The sequence below is a fragment of the Anguilla rostrata genome, chromosome 16, assembly GCF_018555375.3.
Source record: "Anguilla rostrata isolate EN2019 chromosome 16, ASM1855537v3, whole genome shotgun sequence".
NCBI lineage: Eukaryota > Metazoa > Chordata > Actinopteri > Anguilliformes > Anguillidae > Anguilla > Anguilla rostrata.
The window spans coordinates 25,465,116-25,478,637 of NC_057948.1; the positions used below are offsets into that span (position 1 = coordinate 25,465,116).

The following is a 13,522-nucleotide window of genomic DNA, read 5'->3' on the forward strand; positions in this document are numbered from 1 at the left end:
AAAAACCCCCAGCCAACTGGGAACTACAGTCGCAAGCTAGCTAACATTCACAGCTACAGTAGACACTAATGAGCTATTTCTATATCTGCGGAGCTAACATTAGTTAACATGTGGTACCATAACTGACTAGGCCCATTATGTGACAGCAATTGAAATAGAAGGATTGCTGTAGCCTTTCTAGTTACCATTTGAAAACGGTTGTCATCAAAGAACTAGGGGCTGCTGGAAATCCAAAAATCTATACCCTATTGTTTTGTGTGAGATTGATAACGTACAGATAAATTGTGCAAGACGCAGTAACGTTTGATGTAGTTTATTCATTCTGACAGAGGGACAGTGTAGTGTACTTCACATCTTTTATTAGGCCATTAATTTGTGCCAAAACTACAATTTTATCATAAATAAATCTGAGAAATATATGACCACCTGTGTACTGTGTCAAAGATAAGGACCCAGATAGATGGCAGTAACCTGACCTCAGAGACGTCTGTGACGGCGTTCAATTGCTCCACTCGAACCAGACGGTGAATTTTTTTCATTTTTATTACGACCATGCCGACTTATGAAAAGCACACGGGTTTGCTCAGATAACCTGCCAATGTCCTAATCTTCTCCTTGTCAGAAACAGCTGATTATCAGATCATACCCTGAATTGCCCCTCTTTCAGAGTCATGTGACTAACATCACAAAGGGACCAGTCTTTCCACGCTGTGCGAACTTATCTAAAATTGCACAAAAGGAAGAAATGCTTGAAAACAAACAGAAAACAACAGAGAGATCGTAAAGATAACGCTCGGGGGATAATTAACGCCACACGCAGACGTAGACGTATACGCGCACAGTAAACCCCCTCATCCATTGGCTGCTGAGGAGGGAGGAGGTCATAAAGCTAAGCGGTATTGTCAGTGGTGTTGACCCGCAGACTGACGTATAAAAAGGTGGCACTGGGCTGTCTCTCCTCAGCACGCGTTAGGAACACACAGAGATGAGTCTCAGGACACTGGAGATGCTGCTGGTTTTGGGGACGGCCCTGCTGGCGTTGGGGGCGGAGAGCCCGGAGGCCGGTGGGTACTCACTGCAGGCGCTGCACTGCCCTCCCTGCGAGCGCGTCCACTGCACCCCCCGCCGCGCCCTCCAGCTGCAGTGCAAGGGCGGCCTGACCACGGGCATCTGCGGCTGCTGCCCCGCCTGCGCCCGCACCGCCGGGCAGAGCTGCGGGGGCACCTGGAACTACCTGGGCAAGTGCGACGAGGGGCTGGTGTGCGTCTACCAGGACCCGGCGGACGGCACACCTGAATCAGATAGACATGGAGTCTGCAAAGAAGGTAAAATTCCACCATGAGAGAGAAGGCTTTGAAGGATTGGAGTTGCCCATCCGTATTTAGCAAAATAACGTTCTCTAGAGCATGGCAAGTGGATGATCGTGTGGAGAGAAAATTGTAGTGCATCGCACTGGAATTTAATGTACTAAAAATCGGAAAGGCAAAAACCTTTTATTTGATAATCAAGTTGAAACAAATTGTTTTGCCAAATTAACAAACATGCCTAATTAATTTAAAATGATCTATTAGTGTCTGTTATTGCATCTCTGCACATGCATATTACACACAAGATCTCTCCGCTGTACTCATTGCTCAATTTATTACTATTATTACTAATTATTAAAAAAACGTTTGAAAAAAGTGTAAAAGAACAGTAATTCCACACTGGACATAATTAAGTTAAATTGTCTGCTGATGGGTGATCCCTATATAAGTTTGCAAGCTTATTTATGAGAACTAATTAAAAACTCCTTTAAGACACTGTCCATTAAACACAAGCCCTCTAACTAAAGTGTTTCTTGCTCACGTCACCACAAGCTGTAATGTGCAGAGCAAACGTATAATAAACTCATTGGGTCACAGGCAATAACACTGGACAGAAATTCACTTTCAATAATTTTGCTTTATGTGCTCAACTCAGAACAATACCACATTTTTGGGTGCTAAAAGCCCAGTTAAATGTGATAAAATATATACTTTCTAAAGAATTCTTTGTTGAATGTTTTTACAGTGATGTCAAGCCATACAGCAAGCCAGACACCAAGAAAAAATTGCTGGGGTTCAACAAATCATTAATGTTGTCCAATAATTTTAAAAAATCTGATGTTATTTAAAAGATATTAATATTTCTATATTTTTTAAGGAGTAAAGCCACATTTTACCACTGAAGTGCAGTCCATCACCTTGTGTTGGTAGTATCCATCTCGGGACCTGGGTTGCACAAAAGCATACAGTTAGTTTTAACTGCAGTGAGGTCTTAGCGATAAGAGCCTGGCAGCGTCATAGGCAATCTGATTTACGAGCTGTGAAAAGCAACAGTGCGGTCAAGGCCTGCTTTGATTCAAATGAACTTCTCTGAAGTCAGTAAAGTCATAATTACACCTCTTATCTCAGCCATATTGCAAAAAAGGGGCCTATTTATCTAAACTATAGATACGCATCTACGTAGTTAATTGTACTGTCTTAGAATTGCATATATATGTGAAATCAACGCGTTGCATTGTGAATTCTCAATGCATAATTTCAGAAAAGTAGTTTTATAAAGAAACAGCCTCTCTTTGGTGGTGATAAGAGCTTTTAAAGTGCATGTTTTTTTTTTGCTAGTGCTGAATCCCTTGGAGGCAGAAAGTTGTCAGCCAGCATGCACCTGGGAATTCTGCCGAGATCACCCCTCTGCGGTTTGCTCTGCCAGGTAAGCAGGGTCACGCGGTGCCTCTGTGCTCCATGTACCCCCAGTCCCCCAAACTGATCCAGAATCACTCACCCAGGAGCCTGCCTTAGCGGAGCCATCAGCGTTAAAGTGGGATAATGCATCAGGGTCAGCACCTGCTGGCAGGGTGAGGTATCGCCTTCACAAACCCTCAGACCCGGCCCCTCTCCCCCGTAGGTCTGTGGCCCTGGAGAAGCAGGAGTGTCACGGCTCCTGCCAGCACACCTCTTGCTCCGGCTGCCTGGTGCTGAAGCCCCCCGCCTGCACGGAGCCCTGCGGGCAAGCCGACGCCCCCTGCCTGCAGCGCTTCGGCCGGTGCGTGCACAGCCACATGGCGGAGACGCACCACTCCGCGTGCCACCAGAACCTGCACGTGAGTACCCCGCCGGGGAGACAGGGGCCACAAAATACGGACATAGTGCTGTTTTACCTAACGTTTTCCCCAGTGACATAATGGCAAAATACTTCAGTACTGTTAAAGAAAGTGCACTGAATTCCACAGACTACTTATAATTCCTGCTGCTCATGCATGGCTCTTTGTTGCCCTCTCTGTGAAGACTACTCAATGACAGCATGTTGCTCTCCACAGAGTAATGCAGAGGGGTACTTCCTATGCCTGATGCCTGTCTGTACAACATTGGTGAGCTGAAGAATTCTTTGCCCTCAGAAGGTCCACAGAGTGAATCTTCACTGAAATGTAGCAACACTGGCAGCTATTTTGAGATACTAATTTGTATCAATGTTTTTAAAAATTCCTTTGTCATTTAATACTTTTAAAGTGTATGTATGTAGCATATGGTTTGCAGAAATAAAAGAACTACCTTTAGTAATACCTGCCATTTGAAATTAAATGCACTGCACCATACCATTTGTCCCTGTCTCACATTATTATGCATGGGTAGCATTTATATATGGATGATATAATTCAGCTGAAAGCAATACTCTGTGATTTGCCACAATGCAACATGCAGCATTTGGTCAAGCACAAAAATACAGGCTAGTCAACGCATAAAACCTTGCTGTCCAAAAAGATCAATAAAGTGTCTAAATGAGCAACTTTGTTATCAGTCTATCTGAAAACAAATACTTATTGAAAAAGGCAGGTAAATAACCACTTTTACTTCTGCTAGGTCGTTAAGTAAACGACACATGAAGGCTAGGCAATATTTCAAAAAGTATTAGTACCATTTACATTCTACTGATATTTATAATAAAATATGCATCATTAGAATTTGAATGGCTTAAACTAAACTATCAAAATGTGCCCATGGCCCACCTGGGATAGAAACATGAAAATGGGTTACTGTATAACATGTCTTTTATGGGCCTGCAATTAGGCCTGCTCAAAGACTCAAAGAATAAAACTTGGACCGACAATGGGCAGTTTTGTTCACTGTCCTTTTGAAGTTGGCTGTGTATAAAGATGCTCAGAAGAAGAAACAGTTAATTATTAAAAATGCCCCTTTCTCAGAACTACCCTTTATGAGTTTATGAGCAGTGGCCCAATCGACATTTTCAAAGGTGTTATTCAAAAACAAATAGGGTGATTTCATGTTCTGAGAATCAGGCTGCAAGCGCTTTCCTTATAGGCCTATATTAACCTTTTCCAGACAGCAGAATTCGGAAACCAACACTCTACCAAAGTAAAAAAAAAAGTTGTACTAAGGTTTTATAATGACCACAATGCAAAAGGACAAATTTGGAGAGATGTTGTTAGACTAACATCTTGCAATCACTCAGGCTGCAAAACATTACACATCTATACTACCATATCTATTACACAGCCCCCAATTTCAGCAAGGTATTTTGCTTTACACAGCTGGTCTCACAATGCACTGAAATTCAGAAACTACAAGATCCATGCAGTAAGGTAGACACTCACACAAGATTTCTGCAACATATCAGTTTGTTGACCAGTCTCCACCACACTGGGTTTTCACACAGCAATCCAAATGCAACAAAAGCCAAAATCATTCCACAGAGCACATGAAAATATCAAACGTTATGTTAGTTGGTGCAAATGTCTTGCTTGCAATCTCCACATAACGAAAATGCATGTCACATTAATCAGTAGTAAACCACTACAGCATGCCAAATTTCAAGGAAAATGAATTTAAACCAGACCATTCCACAAAATCTACACTAAACCATCACAACTATATCACAATTCTGATGAGGAGTTGCCATGGCATAGCACATCAATGTAACAATGTCTTCTTGACTACATCAATACTCAATCTTTCGCGGTGGACCTTGATTTTATAAAACCTGCCATGATTTTTCAGTGGACACCGGAGAGAAAGAAAACAGTACCTTCAGCTACCGAGCAGTGAACACAAATGAATGCATAACCTCACTATAAACCAAAGCCGCCTTTGTTATCCACTCCACATATCCTTCTTGTTATTCTTTACTGATAAATACAATCTGATAAGAGCGGATCTGAAAGGTGTCGGGGCCATAAAGCCACCCCACAGATATCACACTCATGGGTCAGTTCTTTGCGTAATGCAAAGCCGAACAAAATTTCTGAACGTTTTGAGCAGAAAGCATTACATCAGCCAGTGGCTACATCACACAAGCCGCAGCAGAGCAACTAATAGACACCATCAGCAAAGCTTTACAACCAGTCTGCATGAGACAGCGGATGAACTGCGGTCCTCATATTTGATTTGGAGGACTACACCACCATCCCAAAGCTAAACAAAAGCCAGTGTTTTTACACAAGATCAATTTTACCACAGATTTTACAGGTTTGTGCTGGGTTATTTCAAAATGTTTTCCTTCTTTTTTTTTAATGGCTTCTGAATGCTGTGCAGGGCTTTACTGTGCGAGTGATGTACTGAAAAATTGCAGAATGTCACACCATGAAAGTGTATTGCATCAGCTCTGATGTCACACAGTCCTCAACACATCAACCTGTTATTCACCATCCCCCTTAAACCTGGGAGGCAGCTCAGCCAGGCAGCATGGCTTAAACATGCTAGACCACTGTGTCATACCACACACTGAAACCTCACTGCTGGTGGTCATGATTTAGTAAGGGGAATAGAATACCCAAACTACATTGGTTTCTTTGCATGCAGTTGGATACGCTAGCACCATACGAGTAATTACATGAAGTTATGAGGTTTTCCACCTAGGAAGTACTGAATACCTGCACATCCCAAGATTAACTGCAGTTAAACTGAATCTCAAGCACATATAACCATATTTAAGCATTCGTTGAGAAGTGGGCTTTATTCAAAAGTGAGGACTGGAATGAGCAGAAGACTCATGAGTGACTCATTACAGGGAGCCCTTTTTTCAGCAAGGCCAAGGAAGGTCTCATTACTGTGCGATAATGAAACCTTTTTTGTTTCGGATGATATAGTTGTTGGAGGTGTGCTTCATGTACATTCATGAATTGCAGAATATGTATTGAGGAATTGTATTTTGATTAGCGTAGTTCATTTCCATTGGTACTCTAGTGACTCAGCTCACAGTGGTGTAGGTCTAGCAGTGTTGTTAGCCAGGTCTAACAGTATTGCTCATATACATCATGTGACTACAGCTGAAAGTTGTCTCATATTGCAAATAGTATGATTATATTGCAAATCACTCCAAGAGCATCTGCTAGATGAATGTAATGCAAAAGTCTTCCTGAAAATATTCCCCAACACAATAACTTAAAACAGAACAATAAATTAACAGAACAGTACAAGAACATATACTGCACATGTACTTTTACTTCGCTAGAGAGACATTCCATTTTTTACAGCTAGCTTGCCAGTAACAAAGAACACTTTGCAAGAATTAAAAAACTATTTGCTTAAATTTAGTGAATGTGAAGGACAACACATTGTCATTAGACTGAATGCTTGAGAATTGCTGGAAACTCACCATGTCTTCAAAACAGCAAAAGAGAAACAATATTCAAATTGCTAACCTATGATTTACTGTTTTTAGGTGATAAGAGTAAAAGATACAGTACCTGTATTTGCATAGAAGCATAAAAAGCACAGAAAGGTCCTAAATGCCAAATTATAAATCCTCTGGTCACCAAGACATTTTGTATTTGTGGGTGTTATTACACTATATTATTTAAAGAAAACACTCTGATTTAATTTAAATTATATTTAAAAACAAAATAAGTTTTCATATGTGTTGAAGAAAATCCAGAGACTTACTGGAGTCGTGCCCCAAACTCAATACATTTAAAATAGTGAAAAAAGACATCTGCAGGTGCCATCTGGAGGTAGAGTGCAAGTGAAAGGGTGAATGACACACTTCTGTACACAAGGCATGACTGAATACATTTCAGCAACCATGGCCAAACTTTTGTTTTTTTTGCGGGGGAGGGGGTTGGCGGGGGCAGGATATAGCGCTGTACATGGAGTTCTCATTGCCCTTCCCTACAGGTGAAGTGCATGACAGCTCAAAATTTGACAAGGTTTAGAGATGAAAGCAAACAAAATGTGTATTGTGGCTTCCATGACACCAGCGTATCATCACAGCAAGGATCAGGGGCAAAAACTTAGTTATATCACCACACGATGGTGTCACTGGCAGAAACGATGACTCGGCAACATGAATTAAGTGGTCACATTTTACACTAGATTGGCCTTTCAGCTACATATGCAAGAATTTGTAAGCATGACATTGCTCATGTGACATTACCAGGTAGTGTAAGGAAGTGTACTTGCAGAATACTTATTTGCATATACTATAATTTCACAGGTATAAGGCCACTGTAATGTACAGTGTAACTAAGCAACAACCTGGGATTGGACCTACATTAAAGAGCGAGGACTGGAATGTAAAAAAAAAAAACTTTAGGGATAGGGTTGTAGTTATCCCTTGGGGCGGGGCCAAGGAAGGACCAGCGCTATGGCATTTTACGGCACACTGCCAATAACTCACAATCTTCCTGTCTGCCATTTATCATTGATCTGAACCGAAATCTAGGCCTTGATCTTGATCTAGGCAAAAAGCAGGAGACACAAGGTTATCCAAAAGCACAATTTCAGAGGAGATTGATATGAATCTCAGTTCATACTTTAGTGAGCTTTCCACTCCTTATGAAACAGGAGAAACAAACTGCAGAAAAATAAAAATACTCATCACTTGAAGCATGAACAGAGCAAGCAGTTATAGCCCGTTGAGCAGCCAATCCCAACAACCGATATGTGTACAAAAATATGAAATATTGTAATTATATTCTTTTTAAAAGAGACAAAAGAAAGAAAGGAAATAAGGTGTGGGAGACTTCCTTCCGTTCCAGCTGAAGGACGGAGCTGCGCGTCTCCCGTGTGATTGTCCAGCCGAGCGTTAGAGAAGGCACTTTGGGCGGGGAGCGAGAGAGACCTGTGCCCGGCCTCCCCTCAGCGAAACAGTCTGTGCCAGAAGGACTGGAAGGTGGTGGAGTTGAAGGCACCGATGAGGATAAGCAGCAGCAGGTACAGGCTCATCATGATGGCAAAGTGATGTCGGACCAGCCAGGACGTCCCTCGGGTGTGTCTAGAACCCCGCAAAAAAAACACACACAACCTCATTCACGCCGCACACACCCTGCAATATATACTGCTGCTCTCAATCCACACTCACTCCCAGTACAAACATCACTGCACAGCAGCCAGATGCTAACCTCGTGTGCAGGTCACATGCAGGGTAAATACATTAATAATTACTAGATAAAGACTTAATTATACCAGAGAGTCATACAACACCTTATTTGAATAAATGATTGACCATCGGCTATGATCCTACAGTTTCAGTTGCGCCAGTCTCAGTCTTTTTTAATAACGAGGATGCATTTAATCCCCTGCAGTTCCACATGCGCCTCACCTGGTGCGGTGCTGTTTTTGGGAGTACACCAGCAGGTACTTGACTCGGAGGAGCTGATTGTTGGTGACCACAAAGTATTTCTGAGGGACCTCGCCCCCTTCGCTGTTCCTCGCCCTCGCCCTGTGACGGTCAATGCCCTCAGAATCTGAAATGCAGTTTCAATACCAACAAAATCGAGGTCTTCCCTTAGTTATAGCTATGATGTCATGATTGTCACATGGGTGTATGTTCTCCAGGCTGGATTGATTCGGTGTGTGTGCGGGCGCGTGCGTGAGTGTGTACTAAATGATTATCTGCTCTATGTTACCATACCTTTCTTCTTCACTTGACACTTCACATCCGGGTGATCGATGACCTCACACACAGCGATGCAGCTTAGCAATGGTCCCAGAAGACTCTCCCGCCACCCGTTGCCATGGGGACTGTAGAGGACAGCCATGCTGAGGTCACTAGTCAGGTAAGTGCCTTCACCAAATAACGAAGTCTGCAAATAAAAGATTTTGATTCACTGCTGATGTCCCCCACAGCAGTTTGTCTCCCACTCTTTGGCACAAGACAAATAAACCCTCTTACAGTTTGGCTGAAACTCTTAAATCTATCATATTCATTTTAAATTTAAATAGATGCAGGTTACCTTCTGGAATAAGGCAGTGCAGACCATAATAATACAAGCTGAATTTGACTTTGCAACTGGGGTCTGCACCATATACACATGTACCTACTCACTTGCATACTCTATTATCCATTTTAAACTGGTGTTATAAATGACATTGCACTGTGAGTCTTAAAACGAAACTCAAAGGATCAAAAGACTGAATCACAAAATCAAGGTTATACATTGCAGTCACAGCAAATTAGCTAATAATAAATAACCCATAGTTTGCAAGGTACACTGGAGTTGTTCATGAACAAACAAGATTTGCTTCAGAATGCTGTTGGCCACTGCAATGCTCCAGCCACTTGGGCATTTAAACCATGGTTATGATGAATAAGACCACTGGCCTTATTCAGGTGGCAGTGCAGGCCATTGTGAATGATGGAGTGGAAGTTCTCCAGGCGGCTGCCATGGAAGGCATAGAGGAGATCCCGCTCTCCTCTGGTCTTCTCGAACCGGGCGTTCATCTGCTCACAGTACTCCAGCTCAAACAGGAAGTCCGGGACAGGCGGTGATGCCCCCTCACACTCTGTCAGCTCCCGAATGCGAGCATACTGATTTGGTTGGGCACAGAGAGCACATATGACTGAGAAATCTCTTGCATGTATGCAGCTGAATTACATGCAGCCAAAGGTACACTTTAAGATGAAAGATCACAAACATGTGAATAGAATGTTTTTCAGTGAATATTCTAATACTGAAGTAAGTCACAAAGGGTAATTGAAAGCAATGTTCATAGACTTTAATAATATTTAAAATAAACATATAAAAAAACCTGCTCTTCAAAGCGTTAAAGACAACAGCTAGTACTGGCTTATCAGCAGGCGCCACCAGTTTAAAGCACCTGGCCCCCACCTCCTCTTTCTGCAGTGTCTTCACAGCAAAGTTCCTGGAGGAGAGGACCCAGTGCATCAAAGCCAGGTGCTGCTCCCCCTCTCCAGGCCCCTGGCGCACCAACTCCCTCACCCCGGGCAAGGAACTCACATCTGTCAGCTGGAGGAGAGCCAAGACAGACGGTCAGGTCGCTCTGAAACAGCGCACCGCAAACACGGAAACGCTACCGATTCATCCTAACTTCAATAAATCTGTATTCTAAAAACATCCCAGAAAATCAGAATCAGAATCAGAATCAGAATCGAATTTATTGCCAAGTACATTTACACATACGAGGAATTTGCTTTGGTCAACACACCGAGGCAGCCATCTGCGGCGCCAACTTATTAGATGAGAAATGAGAGAACAGGAGGAAGGAGGAGGAAAAAAAAACAGTCCTTTCAATGAAACGAGAGGGCACTCGTTTCATTGAAACGAAGAAAAACCTCAGCACATAGCAACATCATAAAAACATTACAAACATTACAAACATTACAACAAAAACTCGAAGACTTGCACATGTGGTAGGGGTAGGGTGTCGGGGAGGGAAGTGTCGCAGCACAGACACTGGGGGAGCGCGCAGCCGCTCAGGCGCATCGCATCAACCCTCAGCAGACTGCACTGTAACGGGGAGGGAGGGGGGTGGGAGCCAAGAAGGCGTTGAGTAGGAGGGGTGTGTGTGTTATCTTCATGTGCGTGTGTGTGTAAGTCCATGGACTTCATCTCCACCACAGTCTCAACATTGTCTCTGCCGTCTGATACTGATGACGAGGACACGGCCGTTGCCGTGGAGATGACCTCGAAGAGTCCTGATCCAGAGACAAAGTTCCATAGGAGCAGGGAGGTGGGGGTAGGGCCGAGCATCTGTCTGCATAACAATCCAGGAGAGTGGAGAGATATCAGCCTTCCAAGGCCGATGTGGGGGAGCCAATGAGGATAAGGATTGTTTTGGGTTCAGGCAGACTTCTGCATTTTTCGTCTACCTTTAGTCCTGTGGTTCTCTCAGCGTTGTTCCAATCATCCGAATTAGTGGCCCATTTCAGTGAGCCGAACCGACAACTTCTCCAAGTTGGTATCCGTCATGCGAATTTGCGATCCAATCGCATCCAGTTTGCGATTGAGCTCACAAATCGCTTGAGTCTGAGTGTTGACAGCCCTGCCCGTTCCCTCAATGGCGGGCAGCTTCCCAATTAGTGCTGCCAACGCCTTCGGCATTTTGCGATAAATCAGGATGCTGCCAGCTCCAAACAGCAGAAAGCCTGTTATCATAATTCCAATCAAGTAAACGTCTTCAACATCCTCAACGGAAAGGATCGACAGGCACACGACCCTCCACTCGTTCCAGGAGTCCATCGTGTATCCGGCTGCAAACGTTCCGTCAGGGCAAGAGGGCTCTCCCTGACCCGTTCTTCTCGTCGAGAAAATACTATCAATTGCGTTGAGAGACCAGTTGATCAGATCCATGCTTTTAGGTTTCGGAGAGAAATTCAGAGAGAGGCTCCGGATAGTTCAGACAGACGCAGCACAAGACAAGAGAGCAGCAAGCAGGGGCAAAAGACTATGATGACGGCCATAATGTATTCATTTATTATTATTTTTTTACTCACCAGGGCCTCAAAGTCTTTGCTGTCCCCGTTGACATATCGCGGCGGAAAAGGTCGAAGCACAGAGTCCCGCTTGTAGCTCAAGGCAGCGGCTACAAACAGGCTGCAGCGTAGGTCAGCTGCCACCGGGTCTCTGTGCAGGCAAAACCGCACAAGCTCTCGGACTGTGTCAGGTGGGAGCGGGGGCTGCATTCCCGGTACTAAGACACAGACGGACGCACAAGCCAGTAGCTAGCTACATGCAGGTCCAGCTGCGTAGGGAAGTGCAATAAAAACAATGAACTACATTAAGCTCAGCATGGTTACAAATAACAATAAACAAAGAACCTGAAGCCTGTCTTTGTTTAAAAAGGGCAAATGTTTTAAGTATGGCACTGTGTACCTCAGTATTTCACATAATCAAAGTATCTCGCTGTTGATTATAATACACAGTAAATTGGACAGAAATTATTTCCAGGTTTTAGGTGTATTAAGGTGCAACTGTTCTGCTGCTAAAACCAGGCTAGCTGGTACTACATGCCAAGCACCTGTTCTGCTCCCACGGTGAGCCAAAACTGTTGTCTTATCTACATAACTTTGTGCAGTTTTAACCACACAAGCTGTCTTTGAAACGCTGTCCTTGATATCCCGGATCCTTTGTTTTTGTACCAAGTAACTCCACTGTCACGTTAACATGCCAAGAAAAAAAATCCCTGGACATATTCCCATAGTCGTGGCCAGTGGTTCTGGTCCTGGCCAATCCCATTAACACTGGCTCTTCAAATTGCGGTTAGTCAACGTTGGCTAGCAAGCTAATGTAAACTCTTCCGTCATATAATCGGCTATAACAGGTAGAAAACTATTCAGGGGCATGCGATTCAAAATGTTTCGTTAACGTTGCTAAGATTAGCCAACACAGGCAATGTTATGGTTCAGCTTGTTTGTGTACTTTAATGATTGTGCTTTTTTAATGTTATGGCTTTAGGAAGTTCTTTTCAACTCACAGCCTCGTCACACTTGCAATGTTAACGTCACGTAGCTAGCCAAAACCTGCTGAACCACAAAGCAGGAGGCAGACCAAAACTGAACAAATTCTACTAGTAAATTAGCTAGTTAGCCATATAGATTTCGAACCTCACCTTGCAAACTCAGGCATTTATATTTGTTGAGTGCAACCAACTATTATACCTCGTGCTAGCTAAGTTTAAAGCTGTGCTATATGTTTTAAAATAAATATTTGAAGGTAGGCGTTCACGTTAGCTGAGCCTGCGGTCGTCGATGCTTTCTACAGTTAGCAAAATAGCTGGCACGCTAACAACAAAAAGTGTCACTTTTCTGAAAGGTGTTGTATTTGCAGGCTATTACAATTTTGCAAAGGTTGTTACCCACATAACACTTTTTCATATCACAATAGAGCGCAAGCAGCGACCACAACTTAAAAATTAGACAAACATTAGCAGCAGACTCTCACTCACCTCAAGCACAGGTCTACCCGAGACTGGAACAAGGCCCACTGCAAGCTGTCCCCGGCAATGCCTGAACGTATTCTGTGCTACGTGAATAAGCTTTACTGCCGCCTAGCGGCATTACTGTGAGGGGCAAACGAAAATCCTGGATAATGCAAAGGTGTTATTGTTTCATTCGAATTCATGTACAATTCTGTTTATGCAAAAACCACACCACAATCGAGTTTATTCAAAATCGTGGCTGAAATAAATGAATACATTTGGATTTTAAGCATTTAAAATAAAAACATGTAGAAAAGCAAAATCAGCAAAATACAAAAATACTTAAAAGTTTTGTCTAAAATATGAAAAAATGCAAAAATGTAAAA

General features: G+C 43.1%; 2 protein-coding genes across 3 annotated transcripts; one reads left to right on the forward strand and one right to left on the reverse strand.

Moving 5' to 3' along the window:
• Nucleotides 1-985: 985 nt before the first annotated feature.
• On the forward strand, nt 986-3,567 carry LOC135242639 (insulin-like growth factor-binding protein 4). The gene is made up of 4 exons (XM_064313792.1): nt 986-1,325; nt 2,646-2,733; nt 2,929-3,124; nt 3,341-3,567. Exons 1-4 carry the CDS (start codon nt 986-988, stop codon nt 3,398-3,400), a joined length of 684 nt encoding a protein of 227 aa, XP_064169862.1. The 3' UTR covers nt 3,401-3,567.
• A 2,892-nt stretch (nt 3,568-6,459) lies between these two features.
• Nucleotides 6,460-13,281, reverse strand: parp16 (poly (ADP-ribose) polymerase family, member 16). Of its 2 annotated transcripts, none has more exons than XM_064312348.1 (7): nt 13,164-13,281; nt 11,713-11,960; nt 10,088-10,225; nt 9,580-9,786; nt 8,890-9,061; nt 8,578-8,722; nt 6,460-8,250 (listed from the first exon to the last, which is right to left on the reverse strand). In XM_064312348.1, exons 2-7 carry the CDS (start codon nt 11,899-11,901, stop codon nt 8,115-8,117), a joined length of 987 nt encoding a protein of 328 aa, XP_064168418.1. In that variant the 5' UTR covers nt 11,902-11,960; nt 13,164-13,281; the 3' UTR covers nt 6,460-8,114. The 2 variants fall into 2 exon arrangements, with proteins under 2 accessions (XP_064168418.1, XP_064168419.1); XM_064312349.1 differs by lacking the exon at nt 13,164-13,281 and adding an exon at nt 12,828-13,118.
• Nucleotides 13,282-13,522: the final 241 nt, after the last annotated feature.